General features: G+C 42.6%; 1 protein-coding gene across 1 annotated transcript; it reads left to right on the top strand.

The window, feature by feature from the left end:
- The first annotated feature begins 308 nt into the window (after positions 1-308).
- ubtd1b (ubiquitin domain containing 1b) lies at positions 309-11733 on the top strand. The gene is made up of 4 exons (XM_085761189.1): positions 309-1199; positions 8165-8392; positions 8560-8717; positions 10062-11733. Exons 1-4 carry the CDS (start codon positions 1118-1120, stop codon positions 10311-10313), a joined length of 720 nt encoding a protein of 239 aa, XP_085617315.1. The 5' UTR covers positions 309-1117; the 3' UTR covers positions 10314-11733.
- The last annotated feature ends 7243 nt before the right edge of the window (positions 11734-18976 follow it).

Raw genomic sequence — 18976 nt, 5'->3', positions numbered from 1 at the left:
CGAATTGAAGGCATTCTGACTTTTTTTTGTGAGATTTAGCAGTGTATTGGAGGTTGAAATAAAACTAAAACATTTAGTTAATGGTGCTGCCTTCAGGTACTGTCCGAATTTTTAAACACTACAAAGAGAACATCCTCGCTAACGTGGGAATTTCTGTGCTTTTCCTCATGTGCATGTGCTTACTTACTTACTTTGTGTTATTATTATTTTTTAGTCCTCTTTAAATGAATGAATATCCGCATAAATAAGAAACAATACACGCAACAGACGCAACGTTGTTGTGTGTAGACTTTCGTCGTCCATTCATAGTTGTCCTACACCCTGACGTACGGGAACGCAACACCTGCATGCGTGCTTACGCTCAGGCGTAAAAAAGTTCGGTGGTGCTACTAGCTCTGCCGCTAGTCACCTTTCACCAGCAGGGAGGGAAGTAACGATTTGGGGGGATTTAAACGGCTAAGCTCCGGAGACAGTATCAAGGGATTGAAGTTGTACATTGAGGGCTGCGGGAAAAGTGTAACCACCTTACCACAGCTGGGAGACAATCGTCGTGTAGGGGAAGTGGTCACGAGTGCGCGGAAGTTTGTGTTTACTGATGTTGAGGTAGCTAGCTGGCTGGCCCTGTTAGCCTGTTAGCGAGGAAGGTGCGCTGCTGCTGCTGCTGCTGCTGCTGCTGTGGACATCAACATTCACAACTAACTCAACTTCACAGGCAAGTTAGGAAACATCCATGTTGTCGGTTTTAGCGTAATATTTAAAAACAGATGTAACGGATAGCTGTCGGTGTGGCAACCTCAAACTCTCCTATAGCGTAGGTGTGGGCCACGAGCTTTGAATCGTCTGGGGTCGTGTCCAAACACAAGTAGCGCACAGATACAGAGAGAAAACGCACATCGAGCCCGCAGGTACGGCTCAGTCCTGCGGTATCAAGCACGACACCGATTCCCCCCGTTTGCGCCGTCACGAATGACATCGGGTTTGCAACTCCGGACCTGCTGCGACCCTTCCTCCTCCTCTTCCTCCTGCCCCATCGGACCGAGTTCATCACCGTCTTTGTCCGTGATGGGCCCCCTGCTCAGCTGGTGAGACGCGTGGATAAACAGTGTGCCATCTGACCATGGGAGGATGTGTGGGCAGATACTGGGAGGGCTGGGAGGACACACAGAGCCGAGGGTCGTCCAGGAACGGTGGACGAGGAGGTAAGAGATGTGTGTGTGTGAGTGAGTGTGTGAACTGGTATTCATGCAGTGTCAGAAATCACTCTGGCATTGACATCTTGATTAATTCACATTTTTTGATCACTGCTGTGATCAAAAAATGAATCTGACAGCACCTATCCTATTGGATTAAGTGCAAATATACTCAAAATACATCACATGACATATCACCAAGGTGATAAAGTATAAAATATGTGTCAAAATCTATTAAAATAAAATATGTGTCAAAATCTATTAAAAAATGCACAAAAAGACTACATAGAGGTTCCTGAAACTCGCACTGTTTAGATGTATTCCACTCCTGCATCTCAAGTGACCAACTTGTTCTTGGGTTTCACCTCCTTGTTCACCTTTGTTTTGATGTGGGGAAACTCTGGCTGCTGGTAAACATAGTAAATTACACCTAGGTGCAAAACCATGCACCTGAAGAAAACAGGACTCTGTTGTCAAGTAGGGATTTGATTTTACAATGCACTACGTTTCTTCTCACGCAAATAGAAACACATATCAACATGCATGCTTGGACCAAAGTGTATACAAAGGCCCAGTGTGTGTGTTGATTAGATAGTGATCATATTGTGCAGGTACAAACGTTGGAAGTGTTAGCGCAAATAAAGGGGGAAGGACGTGTACAGGTACCAGATTTAATTTTGGATATAGGCAGTCAAGTTTCTAGAGACACAGTCTGAGTTGAAAATATAAGTGCAGTTACATTTCTCCTGTACCGGACACAGACTTAACAGTGGCTTTGCCTCATCAATACACCAACCAGCTTGTCGCACCTCTCTTGGCCAGTGCTCTGACTGTGGTGTCCCAGACCTGTGCTATTTAAGTTGAGCATCTATGTACGGTGTTTCATCTCAACACCGAGTACAGCCAAACTCACCTACACTGCACCCACATTCTCCTGGCTGACACTGCACCTATATCGAGAGAAGACCTGACAATTTTCTCACCCAGCAATTTCAAGCCTCGCTCTAATCCCACCTGGGTCAACAGCAGCTATCTTAAAAGTGGCACCGTGGTCGCCCTGCCTGTGAACGCGCAGTCGGGGATCAAGCAGGATGTCGTGCCTGCTGTAAACCGCCAGCAAAGCAGAGGAGGCCGCATTGATTCCCCCGAAGTTGCTGATGTGCCGATTATTCACATCAGGGACTTGAGTTCATGTCCATTATTACCTTCCCCGCAAGATAACATTCTTCCAAAGATAAACACTGGCAAACCGCCACATTTTGTTCTTTTTACACTTGTCTTTGATAGTGACGGATGGAATTTGGATTGCTGCTTCAGCACTTAGCGAGAGTAAATGTTATATTTATAACCAGACTAAACTCGGTGACGCAGGCGCCGCACAGCTGAATTGGCAGTCTGAAATTCTGCATAGTTTTGACCCACAGACAACAACGTCGGTGATATTTAGCACAACCTTTTATGACAGATGGAGCGATATGAGCATTATCAATGTTTTAATGGGTGAAGAAAGGAGTTGTAGATTTGTAAGTTCAGGAATTGATGTAAAAAGACGTTCAGCTACCTGCTGAGGTGTGGCAGTAAAGTCCTTACATCAGTTTGTCAGTTCAGCAATTAAGAAATATGCGATTTTACCTGAAGCAAAATAGTGTAGACGGGTGATTCAGAGTCAAGAGTGAAATATATTTGAGTTCCTGCATCTTTGGCACAGCCGTTCCCTTGATAGTTGGCGTCTGTTATTCATTTGGACGCAGGTTGTGTCCCTTTGTTTCCCACTGACGGAAAGTTTTTCAATTAGTCTTTTTCCAGCTGGAATTGTCTCCAGTTTACATCACAAAGACGGGATGTTTTCAACATGTACTCCAGATTTGGATCACAGAATGAAGGAGACTTTTTGACCCCATGTCCCCCTGGAGATAACCCAGAAAACAACCCCCATCAAATATAGATTAATTTCCAGAGCAGAACATGACCCTTTTTTAAATAAGTTTTCCATTTTTGTTTCTTACCAAAGTGGCGGATGTACAGACTATTTAAAGTCAAAGTCATCACAGCTGAGATTGCCGGCGGTTTTGGCGCCGGTTCTTGGTAATTTCCCACCCTGATCGGTATCAACAGACACTCCCCACCAGAGCAGGCTGCGACCGTAGAGAACAAGTCATGTCATGTCCTGCTGCGTCATTGACCGGCTCCTCCAACACGACTCCATCTGCGCTGCTGGACACGCCCTCGTACAGACAGCCATGTGAGAGGCAGCAGGTACAACAGAGGCATAATCTACCATCTCTTCATCTGTCACAGCATGGGTGGATTCATTTCCGCCCTCAACCAAGAGTTTGTCCTTAGTTTCCTTGAACAAAACAGCTCTGATTTTTGAATTGTACTGAAAGGGCTAGAGATGAAACAAAAAAAGAAGGGAAAAAAGGCCACATTTGGTTTAGATAATCTGGTAGAACAAGTCTGGACAACATGTCCACTGTGTCTGAAAAGTTAAGAAGTATCCTCTCCGGAGGTTGCATGAGAAGATGGATGAGAAGGTTTATGAAGCAGAGCTGATTGTTTACTTGAGTTCATTTAATTTATTTGTGAGAGGCCGTGTATAGAAGAGCACTGATGTCACTGAGATAAGAAGCTTTGCATAACATTGTAGCAATTTTCTCATTTCCATCTGCACACAGAATACAGTATGTACAGTCCAAAAAGAGCACACAATATACATCACAATACAAATATACGTCACTGTCACATTTCATATGCTGCTTTGAAAACAGGATTAAAGGGATAGCTCAACATTTTGGCAAATTGGCCCATTGCCATAATCCCTATAGTCTTAGCAGTAGGTTCATTACCTTTAATTGTCGGTGCAAGCTATTTTTAGAACGGCGTAGCAGAGCTGCGAGCTGCTCAGAGCTACGCTATGGAGGCTAATGGGATTTCTTGGTTTCCCTCATCAAACTCATCAAATACACAATCCAACAACTCCACAACGCTCTAGTGGACAAGTTGTGACCTGCACATTCACCACACTATGAGATAATAACGGAACGGTACGAGACAGAGTTGTTTTTGAGGCAAATGCAGAGACTGAAACGGAAAAACTGCCCCTGATGGGAACGCATCAGCAGTTTTGTATGAATTTACCTCTAAAGTAAGTAGTAATAATGTTCCGTTATTATCTCATAGCGTGGTGAATGTGCAGGTCACAACTTGTCCACCGAGCATTTTGGAGTTGTTGGATCAATTGTGAGTTTGAGGGAAACCAAGAAATCCCATTAGCCTCCGTAGCGTAGTTTTGAGCAGCTGGCCGCTCTGCTCCGCCGTTCTAAAAATAGCTGCTATGACTATAGGAGTTATGGCACTAGGCCAATTTTCCAAAATGTTGAACTATCCCTTTAAAGTCATTTAATTCCAGAGTGAGTTAAAGCAAAGGGGAGACTATCTGTCCACTAGAGGTATTTCTTCAGAAATCAATAATGGGAGAAATTTAATTACCTTCCGGTCCAGTGAAGGATGTTTTTAAAAGCCACGCTATAGATCAGGACTGAGTCAAGATACAGAGGCCGACTTTATCTGTAGTCGCAGAAAGACAAATGCGTTGTTGCGGCGATAAGACGTCCAGCTGTGAGGATCAGACTACACGTGGGAACGTATGTTTGTGTATGTTATCTGTCCGGAGGAAATGCAGCCACACGTAGATCCAGTCTTGGTCTGGTTGAAAGAGTTCACTTCCCATCCATCCTGCGTTGCGCTCCAGTTTATGTTCTACATTGAATGCTGTTAAAGAGCAACACAGAAAACACCCTACATTAATTATTTGCCTCATGTCGGGGGAATGCGAGAGGCTGTTAAATATCTTTACGGGGCCAAAGCAACAGTGTGTGTGTTGTGTTGTCGTTCTCTTCCCAGAAACAGGTAATCCTTCAACAGCCCTCCGACGACTCCGAGCCTCACATGACTGTTGTGTTTGTATCCTCACGCGCAGCAGCCTGACGCCGCGTATATGAACCTTATACCTTGTTTATGACTTGTTTCATTAACACTCACATATACGACCCAGCACGTGGCACCTGCTCATGTATCTGTCGGACACTGATTCACGGCTCTGTTTTGTTTTGACAACAAAGGACAGATCAATCAATCGCTCCAATCAATCACATGCTTTTTCATACAGGTTGTCCACTATGACCCTGGTATTTACATAAAACAGGACTTTTTTTTGTGCTTCCACCTCTTTACAACAGTTTAAGTATTAAACTTTCCCACACCTCCTTGTGCTGACTGTGCAGCGTGTCCACAGTGTATCCTCTGTAGATGTTAGGGAGTGTGTCAGTGTCAATAACAGTCAGTCAGTCAGTCAGTCAGTCAGTCAGTCCTCCCTGTACGCAGGAAAGGACAGACGGTAAAAACCCCAGAGCTTGAATCACAGGAGTAGCTCACAATACTTCACTGTATTATTAAAATACAAACAAAACCATTCACACTGAAACTGCAATAACATATAGTATCTCATCTAAACAAAATATGATGCAGCCCTAAAAAGATTTTTTTTATTTTTTAATTCCTTTAAAATATTATAGCGAATTCTCCAGTCTGACTTGTGCATGTTGTATAGACACATACACACAGTAGACAGATATTAGGTGCATCTCAATGAATTAGAATATCATGGAAAAGTCATTTTCCAGTAGTTCAAGTCAAATAGTATTGAGTTCGTATAGATGGACATACTTTTCAGAAGGCCAACATTTCCATATTAAAAATGCTTGGTCTCTTTTTTGTAATTCTTATTGACACTGAATTTTAGGACTTCATTATATGTAAGCCATAGTCATTGCAATTAAAAGAAATTAAAAGGACAATAAATGTTTAATTCAGTGTATAATGGATATATATAATGTATTAGTTTCACTTTTTGAATTGAATTACTGACATAAATAAACTTTTCCATGATATCTAATTCATTGAGATGCACCATAGATTACAAACAGTGCGAGACGAAGCTTCTTGTTTGAAAGGAGGAAGCACATGGGGGTGGTTTATTGTGTGACAGCATAATAACCACCTGGCCTGGGCTGTTGTTTTGCTTGTGACTTGTGTTGTAATATCTGTGAATACAGACCAAAATGTGACAGACATGCTCAGATCCTGTCACAAGCACAGGACGGTGAGGAAAACCCGTTCGTCTCAGTTGGGATCTTCTCCCGCCCCAAGTGTTAATCCTACACCGCCGCACGTCCAACAAATGACTCCTCCGGCGCTGCCTGTACTATAAATAATTTGTTTGACAGAAAGGCAACCTCTTGGATGCGTGCTGTCTCTTGTACACTCTTCTCCGTTTTCCATCAACTCCGCTCCTCTGGTGACTGGCATCGCTGCCTCAGGCGTTTGAACGGGGGGAAGCTTAAGCCCGTTCAGCCCCCAGACATTAGAGGATACTGACAACAGGAAGTGAAGAGGCTGAATGTCAGCACTCGTGCCGAAACATCTCCAGTAGCAGTGATCTGTCACAGCCAGGAAATGTTATGAATTTAAGATGAGGGTCAGACATGTTGCTCTCCGGATGCTAGCCTGTTGCCTGTTGCTGGTCTACGTACTTGAATAAGCGCTTCCCCCTGACCCAGCTGTGTTTTGGGTTAATGCTAAGTGGTGGGAAACGCGTGTAACATTACACACGCGGATATAAGCTACACATGCTTCATGCATATTGCAAACTCTGAATGACCTCCTAATTTTAGATTCAGATGACATAGTGGGGTGAGGTGGGTGGGGTGTGCTCTGTCTCTGGTGACAGTGAGCTGCATATCTCTCTGAAGGCCAGCTGTGTTTATGACGGCCAGGAGATGAAAGCGGGATGTGAATTTACGTAAACGCCATGGTAATTAGACATTAATCTGTTGTGCAGGCAAACATTGGAGACCCACTTAAATCATTTGTACTGTAATCATCATTCAACCTGTGGAGTTTATGACCTTTAGTATCAAAAACAGGGCCTCAATGCATCCAGCATGTTTGTTAACAGATATGAGTGGTAGAAATTGCATTGTTAAGTGCAAGATATGAATCTTAGAGGAGGCAATTTTTTTTATATGAAGGTCAAATGTGTCACAACATTATTGTGCATTGTTTGCACCATAAGTGTTGTGTTACTACAGAGATGCCCTGGACAACAAATCTTATTCTCAAAATCCGAAGGGATGTCTTTGTTCAGAACAAGAAGCAGCAAACATAACATCATCAAATATATATTTTTGAAATGAAAATTGACTAGAATTTCACACAGAAAATGCTTATCACACTTAATATCGGCCCATATCATCACCATTATGTGTTTTTTTGCAACCGTAGCATAAATGTACGCCTGCCTGGTGCTTTCACGTTCCTCTCGTCACCATTTGACTTTTTTGTTTTTCCTCCTACAGTGTAAAAAATCAGTGCACATCCCCAAGTGCAAATATTTTAGCATCACAGGGCAAACACACAGGACTCCCTCTGTAAATGTCAGATTTTAAAGACTTTTTATACCGTGCACATATCGGTGTTTGTCAGTTTGTGTCACTCACTGTCCCTTATTTGCACAGTCATTGTGGTATTCTAACTGCTGTTCCCAGGCTTTACATGCCATCTTGTATGTTTCTGTTCACCGCTTCCTGTTTTGGTTTCATCCCATGCCATGCAAATCGCTAAAATTGCACTTTGCTAAACAAGAACCACAGCGACTCCAGCCAGCAGGAATCACAATGAGGTCACCAGATCTCACACATCCCTCTGACAAAATACTGGCAAACAGTAGTTCACAGGCTGCCATGGACCTGAAACCAAAGGAATAAAATAAAAACAAAAAAAACCTCAAGTTTAAGAATTTAATAAAACAAATCCTGTTCATTGTCTAAAGTGGATGATAATCCTCTTCATCTTCAGACTGTATTATCTTCTCTCCACCTGTAACAATCCTCTGTGGTTTTTTCTTTCCATCGCAGGACGTAATGAGCCTCTGAAGAAAGATCGTCCCAAGTGGAAGAGCGACTACCCGATGACGGAGGGGCAGCTACGGAGCAAGCGGGACGAGTTCTGGGACACGGCGCCGGCCTTCGAGGGCCGTAAGGAGATCTGGGACGCCCTGAAGGCCGCCGCTGTGGCGCTGGAGTGCAACGACCACGAGCTGGCCCAGGCCATAGTGGACGGAGCCAACATCACACTGCCACACGGTGAGAACGGAACATGCACAGTGAAAATAGCAGGTTGACCCCCACCCCCACCCCCGGTCAACCAGAACATAAATTCAGATAAACATCAGCAGAAGATTATTTTTGGATTGGACAGTAGATTTAGAGCTTGAACTGTCCTCCTCCTCCTCCTCCACTCCCCTCTGCAGGTACTCTCACAGAGTGTTACGATGAACTGGGGAATCGCTACCAGCTGCCCGTCTACTGCCTGGCTCCACCCGTCAACCTCATCTCAGAGCGCAGCGACGAGGACCCCAGTGACAGCCCCGAACCCCCGGTAGCACCCAAAAAGGAATTCCAGCTCAAGGTACCTCAACAAGCTCTGAACAGACTTCATATCTTGTTTTTCTAATTGAATCGAGCCTTGAAGAGCGACTGGACCCAACCACTGACACCTCCACTTTTAATGTTGAGAACCACAATTACATATACGTAGAACTTATTTTAACGTTGACTATGTTTACATGTACAGCATATTCAGAGTAAGGTCCATATTATGGCTGTGGCAATATTCTGAATAGAGTGTTAACATACTCAGCAGCTACTGGAATATTACTGTTTACATGTAAATCAGCATATTCTGAATAACACTAATAGTGGTAACCGCATCAGGTGCATTCTTTGTCCTCATTGCAGTGTCACACATCCAAACACTTCATAATAGTCATTTCAAATATTAAGCCTGGCTGTTGTTTCTCCCTCCCTCCAACAATGAAATGACATCTTTTCTTTGAAAAAGTCATGTGTCTTTTGTTTTACACAGGGATAGTTCAACATTTTGGCAAATTCGCCTATTTTCATAATCCCTATAGTCATAGAAGTAGGTACATTACTTTTATTTATCGGTGCATGTTGTTTTGAGATCTGCGGGGCACAGACGCAAGCTGCTCAGCAAACACAAGGTCCCCTGTCCCTCAAAACTCATCAAACACACAATCCAACAACTCCAAAACACTCTTGTGGACAAGTTGTGACCTGCACATTCATCATGCAGGTCACAACAAGCGTTTTGTAGTTGTTGGACAAACCCTACCCCTATGACCATATAGGGATTATGGCAACAGGCAAATTTGCCAAAATGTTGAACTATCCCTTTAACAGCTGTAAACCAGAGCATGTTGTTGACCATTGCTGAGCAAATATGGGAATATTTGTAGGAATATTTAGGGTGTTTACATGTCTCAATAATGTGACAAAGCTGGTGATACTTCACATGTCCAATAACCTTACCCTGACCCGACTGTTGACATTGTCATGACTTATCTGGAATATGAACTTATTCAGGTTAATATCAGAGTATTTCTGTGCATGTAAACATGCTCAGTGTTAGCAGCTGGTTCCAGTCGGTGTTTCACTTACTCTCTGTCCTGCTCTCAACTTACCTTCCAAAATTTAAAGTAGTTAGAGTGACTTCAAAAGGAAATGTTGTAACATTTGGAAATGAACACTTTGCAGCTATTAAGCCACATTCTTTTATGTTGTTCTCTACTGATTTGTTTTTTAAACACTCATCCTGTTGATAGCCCACGCACATGGGACAGAAAGTGAAAAACGAGGAGTGCAATCTCATCTCCAGACACAACAGGCTGTTTTGCAGGTTCCTGCTTTGGTTTATACTTGAAACATGAGTGTTAACCGTGTTCCCCTGCAGGTACGACTGTCCACGGGTAAGGACCTGCGTCTCAGCGCCAGCATGGCCGACTCCATAGGGCAACTCAAGAAGCAGCTGCAGGCCCAGGAGGACATCGACGCCACCCACCAGCGCTGGTTCTTCTCCGGCAAGCTGCTCACGGACAAGACGCGGCTGCAAGACACTAAGATCCAGAAGGACTTTGTCATCCAAGTCATCGTCAACCCGCAGGCGCTCCGAGCGCCCAAGCCATCGCCCGCCTCACCTGAATAGCGAAGAACAAAGAGGAGGGGGGGGGGGGGGGCAGCTGGAGAGGCGATTTGCAATGGGTGGCGAAACACTTTAGGACCAGAGGTGCCTCCTGATGCTGGACGGAAACTGTGGAGGTACAAAACTACATGAGGGAGTAACTTTAAAGTGCTGCTTTCTTTCATCTACCACGTGTCATTGTATTTTTTTTTTTCTTCCCCCTTTTTGTACGTTGGGTTGTTCTCGAGTCACCACACTAACTCTGGAGATTCTCTTCCCCTCGTCTCTTTGAACCCTTTCAAATCAAAGCGGAACTTATGCTAATGAGCAGCCTTTTCTAATGTGCGTTTTGTCATTGTACACACCGCACATACAAGGACCCGCTGGCCGCTGCCCCTTTTTTCTCCTGCACTAACTATGGTAATGGTAACTAAGTGCCAATGGAAGAAATGCAGAAGTGTTTGTGTTGGTTCTAAAGCACATTTCTCCCAGGACTGCACTGCAATCCTCTACTCCTACACACAACACACACATATACAGGAGGGAAAGGCAGAGAGTGTGATCTCCAACATCTTGTTTCCCTATTTTTTTTTTCTTTTATCAAGGAAATAATGTAATCTGAGCTTTTTTGCACATTTGAAGATTATTACTATACTTTTGTGGTAGTTTGTGTGCCTTCTACATGAAAACAAAAAAAGGGTCAAATATCCTGAAAGATGCTAGTTTTACCACTAGATTAAGCCTTCTGTATTTTTGTTAGATTCAGGAACTCTTAGATTGACCCAAGCTATAACTGCTGCCTTTTTTAATGATTTCACAAGTCATGCTGACAAAACATATGGTGTGTGGGTGCTGACGTGTGTGTTTGGGCAAAAGGAATTGTGTATTTTACCCACGTGATACATTTAATTTTGACATAGCTCGTAGAGACAAGACTGTTCCCTTGTGTACAAGTCATAGCTTTGTGGTCAATCATATCTTTTTTTTTTTGTTTATGGAAATGCAAAAGTCATGGTCTTAGATTGGTCTTATTGACCAGTGAATGACCCCTCCCCCCACACCCCAGACCACTAGGGGGCAACAACACAGCCCTGGTATAATCAGTACAGTTGCTTGGGGCACCTGATGAATGTAAATCCAGTATTGGCTCACCTTCTGTCCTCTATGTGGTTCAGTTGTTTCAGATATTTGTCGCATTTTGTTCTTGACTTTCTTCACCAGCAGACGGATGAGTGAGAGTGAGCCGGTTTTGGCACAAAATGGCTACCGACAGGTTTTATATGTGGGAGGGAGGGGGGGAGAGAGAGGTGAGGAGGCGACCGTGTGGAGCAGTGAACCAAAACAATGAGCTGAAAAGCTGCAGATCTGAGCATCAGTCACAAGTGGATGCAGGAGTACAAACTTTACAGGACAGGGAGTTCATTTTCTTTGTGTCATTTAAAAGTTGTGCATAATTTAAAGGGCCTATACACTCATTTTAGATGGGAACAAACTAGCGTACTTTGCCTGTAAAAACGACTTTACAGGTTAGAAAATAACCTCTATGATGTCATCAGAGTTATCCCAGCTTGGGGAAGAATTTCTATCACAAAAGCTTGTAATATTTTATTTTATCATAGGAGCCAAAACACCACACAAGGGGCTACCAGTCAGGATGCATAAACCTCCATAGCTTTGACTGAACGACTTAAAGGAAATCACAGGATTGGCTCAACACAGTTGACATGATTTCATAGATTTTATCAGAAAGGTTTAAAATATATGTAACAGTTTATGTTGAGTCTTTCCTCAGTTGACAATCCACTTTGAATCCTGTACTTTTGTGTTAACACACCTAGTCTTTGCACAAGCCGCGTTGCCTGACAGTTCAAAGCGTCTCTAACTAAGCAGTGGGCTGGCTGCAGTTTTCCTTTTATATAGTTGTACAGAAAAGCACAACGTCAGTGTGTTTGCACTGTGACTGATCGGGGTTGTCCAGCAAAGATAATTGTTTTGAATGGAAAAAGCTTTGTCCAGGTTTGTCGCCAACCCACAAATGTCTGCCAGGAGACACAGACGCATTGGCTTCAAACAGCGTCACCCAGAAATGATGCTGCTGGCAGCTCCTGGCTGAAGATGCCATTAACGTTGACGCATTAAAACACTGTGGCTACGTCCACACCACAGCTTTAGATGTTTCCCACCATCACATGGCAACAAAATCCATAAGTGTCTTGAAACCTGAAACCTGAGACATTTATCATACATTTGATAATTGATCTTTGATCAGACCTCTTGCGTTTGGTCCAGTTGGTTCATTAATAGAAGCTTTTTGACATTTTTAAAAAGCTAGTGAATTGTGAAATCTGATCACTGCTCATTACTTTAGTTTGTGGGTGTAAAATAAAAAAAAAAACACTGAATTTGAATTCATAGAAAACTATATTTTAACTTGAAAATGCCAGAATTTAAATGAATAACTTTCACAGTGTGTGTCCAGAGTGACTGAGAGAATTTAATCCAACTTGCATCTTCTACTTCACTTTTCATCTTGACATCTCAGTGCCTAAACTTCATCTGCAGCTTAAGATTTTGACTTTACGTAAAGTTTATACAGACCTGCAGTATCTCTACATCCTGGTCATGTTAGTATTATTGTTCCAGCTCACAACAGTTTCTTATGCAGCTCACATTCGTGCATCAAGACCTGCCTTGTAGTGTGTAGCGTGTCGCACCATTCATCCTGATGAGACCTGAGTCTGCAGCCTGATGAGCGCTTGTTTTCCTTCACTGCTCCTGTTGCACAACCATCACTGAGGAAGTGAAACTGACCTGAGCCACACACCGACCCATCAAGACACGTGTTTTATCTTTCGATTATTTTCTCTATCTCGTCTCTTTTCTACAGTGTCATCATCACAGCTCATCACAATCACACATGATTTTGTTTTGGTTTTTTTTAGTTCTAGGATTTTTTTCTTTTATTTTTGCTCCACCGATGGTTCTTTTGGGGGATTTCTTGATCATTTTATACAAACTTGAATAAGCGTCATTTTTCTCTGTATGTGCAATACAATAGACATAGACCTCATATCTTCTTTTTGTTTTCTTAGAGCACCAGCTATGAGTATTGTCAAACCACAGGTACAAGCCTGCTACAATCTGATGCCTGTGTCAACTGTTTCAAATGTTTCATGTTTGTTTTGTTACTCGGAAATGTGTTCCCAGTCTGACGCCCTGACCGCTCAGACGGCCTTTTATCTTTTATCACAGACTAAATATCTGAACATTAAAAATGCCTACACAACTTTTCTTCCCCGGTGTCCATTTAGCGTTCTGCCCTGCTCGTCTCAGCGGTGCAGGTCAGGGTGTCGCTGAGCCTCAGGTTTGGGGGAGGAAAAGCTCTGCTCGACAACTTTATCGATAGCGTCTCCCGTTACAGCATCCTCCTCGCCGATGGGAGCCGGGTGGGCGTCTGTCACGTCTCTGGCTGTCATCTCTCCCTGTGCGTTCATCCTCCTCCTAAATTCAGTGAAGTTATCAGGTTTAACTTAAAAGGTACAACATCTTATTTTGTTGTAAAAGGGCTTAAGGAACTTTTAAGGTGTCCCTCAGGTTGCAGAGAACTCCTGAAGTCAAAACCGGTCCCTGTCCCACCAGCACCTCAATACAGTGTCTCTGTTCTAAGGGAAGGCAGATAAGCTGATCCCAGATAAATGTGTTGTGAAATGGATGAGATTTTTTTGATGGTTGCATGTTTGGATACAGGCAATGCCCCCCCCCCCACATTTAAACCTACAATGATAAATCAGTACAAGATGTAGCAAAAGTTTAATCTTCAAATGATTATTTGAAGTAAATGTCTGTCTTTTCCATTCTCCAACACTTGTGTTTAGATTAGGTGTTTGACTTGTCATGGTAGGAGAAGCAAAGGTGTCAGTAATAACATTAACATTGGCTCCGATTAGCTCAAGTGAGACATCGCAGCGACTGAGCCAACAATATCCCAGAACCCTAAAAGACTGACGCAGCTGAATGGAAGTCAGCCATTTGTTCTTTTTCTTATTTAGACCAGTGGTTTAGTTTCACCATGATGAAATGTGAAAAGGGCCATTATTCTGACAGACAGCACAGTGTCAACAGAAGGAGCACAGTGTATTCCCACAGAGGTTCCAGCAAACTGGAAACACCTCTGTGTGTGTGTGTGTGTGTGTGTGTGTGTGTGTGTGTGGCCCCTCAGGGTGCAGGGGCCGATCACATGCTCCAGTCACACTCAGACTCTGTATAGAGACAATTATTGTGCCCTATATAGTAGACTCTGCATCACGAAGTAGTGCACAAGCAATATAGACCATCATGCATTCACTGAAAGATAGAAAAACAGTGCAGAGAAACTCACCCCAGTGGTGTCCAACAATGTTTTCCATGTATCCAATGAGCTCACTCTCCAGTACTAACAGTCCTCTACACTGAGCTCCCCGGATGATGAGTAGAGAGAAGTGAGTGTGAGTGAGTGATTTGATTTCAGACACAACCAGAGACTCCCACACAAACTCCCAGGTCACTCAGGTTCCCTCTGCGTATTCTTTACCTGTTTATTGTTGATATTTAAATCCAAATCTGTAGCAGATGACCTGTGAATTACACTTCAGTATCTCCAACCGCTTGACTTCAGTCATCATTAGTTTTTTATGTAAAGGTTTGACCTCGCTGGCACCGACCTGTAAGTCCCACCTTAAGTTTAAGTTTAGTTCTGTTAAAAAGCAAGAACTGCAAACCTTCAGTCGTAGAGATCAGGCGAGGGACTGAAAGGAGCGCTCAAATCAATCTAAAGCAAATTTCAAATATTTGGAGATATCATTGTTCAGCAATTTTAACTCAAAGTCCACTTGCTGGCTTTTTCCAGACCCCTTCAACCACATTTTGTGGTCTTCCTCATGGAGTTTGTGAAGTAATTTCCAAACTTCTCTCCTGAGAAAAGCGCTGTTCACAGTCAGTAGCAGTGTTGTTACTGGACACGGATCGTGACACCATCAAGATGCAACAGTTACTGTCCCGCACTCATTTGAATGTATGTACATTTCTACACACTTGATCACATGTATGACCTGACTCTGAAAACAGAGTCCGATGTCTGCATTACGTCATGCACATGTATATTGGTGATATTATACAGATCAATCTGAGTTGCGTATGAAGTTGTTTATTAAGCTGGTTACACACTAAAAGCCATAGTAGGCCAGAAATATTTATTTTAGACTTCTAACAGCAAATAATATAACTATCCTCTCTTTTAAGAACTCCGACTCCCAAAAGACAGTTAGATAAAGCTTTCTCATTGTTTTAACAGATTACACACACACAACACATTAAGACATGTCTGAACCACTTCAACAAAGATTTTTCTTAAATTGTCTATACCACCTGAGTATGTGTAAAAAGAATCAGTATATTCAAAGAGAAAAATCAAGTCACTATAAAGACAGTTTCCTCATGATGAATGACACCCACTATTTTATTTTACTAGGTGTTCATCATTTATATGCTGATTTTGTTTTAAATCATGTTTTTAAACTGTTGAATAAAATCAAACTATTGCAAAAATACGTTGTTTTTTGCTTTTTCTTGTTCCTTCGACTTGATCAAATCACAGTGGGTTGAGTAAAGGTAATGGCAAATAGCTTTAAAATGGAGAAATCCCAGTCAGCTTGCTGCAGGACGTCCTGATTGATCGTGGCCACATGATGGAGCTCTGCCCCTCTGTAAAAACCCCAGCGAACCTTGGCTTGCTGGAGACTAGGGAATGAACATGACTAGGGTGAACACACACAGCCTTGTTTGTTTCAGCCTCTAACATATTCATGGATCGGATGATTTACAGTGTGTTCCTTGAAAGCAGCAAAGTTAAAAAAAAAAAAGAAAAAAAAGAGCACTATGGAAAAGTTCTTTCTCCTAAAAACAAAGTTGTCTTCTGCATTTTTTTTTTTTTGAAGAGAAGAGGAGCTCAGAAAAGTAACCCTTCCCTACTTTGTCTGCTTCATGTCATGACTTCCTACATTTCCCAAAATGCCTTTGGACAATCCTCAAATAAGGGTGTGCGCAGTTGCAATCAAAGGTGGCTTTATGGGCATATAAATGGTTCGGAGGTGTTCAGCTGCAGGCTACTGTACACGTGTGCACGAGTTACTGATGCACAGAACTCGACGATGTTGAACAGCGTTTCCCAGCAGCCACCTGTCAGTCACACAGGACACATTGGCAGGGTAATGGGGCGCTTTCTTTCGATGAAGTTTGAGGTTCTGTAGGTGGAGCTCTTTTTTTTCTCCAGCTGTTGAAGCGTGGTGAGCATCAGTGGTTATGGTATAATCACCAATTTTTCCCTCTGGTTATACCAAACACACCATAACTGTAAAATCTGTCATTTCCTGTCTGAAAGGCAGAAAAAAAGCTGCCAGATCAACTGGGCTGTGGCTGAGTTCATATTTTGTCTAGTAAACGGTCAGTGAGGTCATTTTTCTGTTGCTTTATGTGGAAATATCCATTATTTCTGTCACGCTGCACATCTTGTTGCAGCCTCCTTCGCTCTCCTCGTACATGCGGAGGGAACTTTTTAAGCAGTACAACTCCGACTCGTTTTCTCTCTCAGTCTCTGCAAATTCAGTCAACACGGGGTCTCTGGAGGGTTGTGGTGCATGGGGCCTGGAAAAAGCCCCTATTGACAGTGGAATTTCACAGGGAGCGCTGTTTGTGGTCACTCGCCCAGTCAGCTTTATTCTAAGCTCCGTTCCCCCCACCGACAGTCCCAGGATGACCCTGACGCCACAGCGGAGTTTGGAGGGTTTGGACAGAGGCTCATGTCTAAGGGGTCATAACAATGTCCAAGGCTTATGATTTTAATAGGACTTTGGATCTCATTCAATCTGCTTTATGAAACTCCCACATCGTAATGTGTGTGTCTGATTTTCTTCGCCTCGGCCTCTTTCCAGTGTGCAGCAGAACCACTGAGTGGACACCGTGAAGTTTAACATTAATCCTCCCCAATGAACTACAAAATCATGACTAAGATTTTATATGAAATCCTCAACATAACCTAGTTTATACAGTAGTAGAGTTCAAAAGTACCAAGTGACACACTAAAGACAAAGCTTATCAATGGAAAGCATATTATTTAAATCATCTATTTTCATTCATACTGCTTGAATAAGTTATAACTCTGGTTTTGGGACTGACTGGCCGCTGGTTAGTTTAAACCACCCCAACAATCAGAAGAACTAATACTCAGTAGGAGTGTTTCCTAAGTAGCGCACCAGTTTGGGTCCAGCTAAACTTTGTGTCCAGACTAGACTTAAGGATCTTGTAGCCAGCGAAGAGGTTTCCTTAGAAATTCAACATAATGATGGTTGTGCATACAGTATACAGTGCAATAACCTCATCTCAGGTCTTTTAAAGAGAATATTTGTAAATTTCCTGTGCTGCCAAAAACAGGTTCTGTCCATTAGCTTGAGAATCGTTGCGGTTACTTTGGTGTTAGTTTGATGTTCTCTGAGCAGTGTTTCTTGGATTTGTTTTTGTTGTGTCTATTTACATGTGTTTATTTCAATTCAAGTGTGTTGATCTCTCTGGGTCACCGTCAAGTAGGCACAGACTGTAAATTAAGAAGGATGTAGTCTCTGTAATGCCACCCATAGCTTCTGAGGAGAGATTTTGAAGCTCGGAGTGAGCTGCTGCACCATTGCCATCTTGGCAGTGCCTCATCAGTAGGCCTACCTGGTCAGTTATTTATGTTGTTTATAGGGACGCATTATCACTAGAATCCAGATAACAATTTCCCTCCAGTATGCCGAAGTCATCTCTTTTCCATTATTTGTAGCAGTTAGTTTCTCCAGCAGGCTAACATAACCTTTAGTTGTCTGCCAGGTTTAACAGGTATTTATTTAGCAAATTTCGCTGAACATTAGCACTTAGCTTTAGTATTTCTTGCACAAACACACTACAAAAAGGGCTATTTAGCTAGCTAAGAGAGAAAGTAGCCTGGATGGAAAAGAAGCATCTGAGTTACGGAGACCCTCCTCGATCTGGCTATCTCCACAGATGTGCGGTCTGCAGCTGGACCTTCATGGACACTTTGCCACAAAAGTGTGTTTTAATAGACTGTAAAAAAAAAAAATTTAAAAAAGTTGGTTGTGCTATGTAGTGTAACATTTATAGCAATGGGAATTTATAGCGCCGGCAACAGATAGCTGTGGCCTCGGAAAAAATACAGACCTGAAAAATCTTGACGGTCTCCAACTTGGAAGGCTTGCTTAAATTTTTCCTAGTAGTAGTAGTGGAATTTCCGATTATCACAGCATCCCAGAAAGGCACCAAATGAAAAATAAAACTAGTTCACTGAAGGCAATGCATGATTTCTGAGTGATGAAATGGTCATGGTGCTAATTCTGCAGCCGTATTTGAGTTCTACACTCACAGCTCTAATTTCTGCTTGTTCTCTGTATTCACTCACTGTTTTCCATCAACAAAGATTTTCCTCCTTTGAGAATAAAATTAGCATCTCTGACATTTGGTAAAATCTTGATGACATTTTTGTTTTCCTTAATCTCCTGGCTTGATTATCCCGTGAGTGGTGATGATGATATTTTCCGTGGAACTTCAATTAACTAATACTGTTTTGTCTCATAGCAGCAGTAAACAACTCCAAACTGGTAAGT

This window comes from Trachurus japonicus, chromosome 19 (genome assembly GCF_045865225.1).
Source record: "Trachurus japonicus isolate A0001 chromosome 19, Traja_1.0".
In the NCBI taxonomy this organism is placed as follows: Eukaryota; Metazoa; Chordata; class Actinopteri; order Carangiformes; family Carangidae; genus Trachurus; species Trachurus japonicus.
This window is presented reverse-complemented; position numbering and strand designations above follow the sequence as displayed.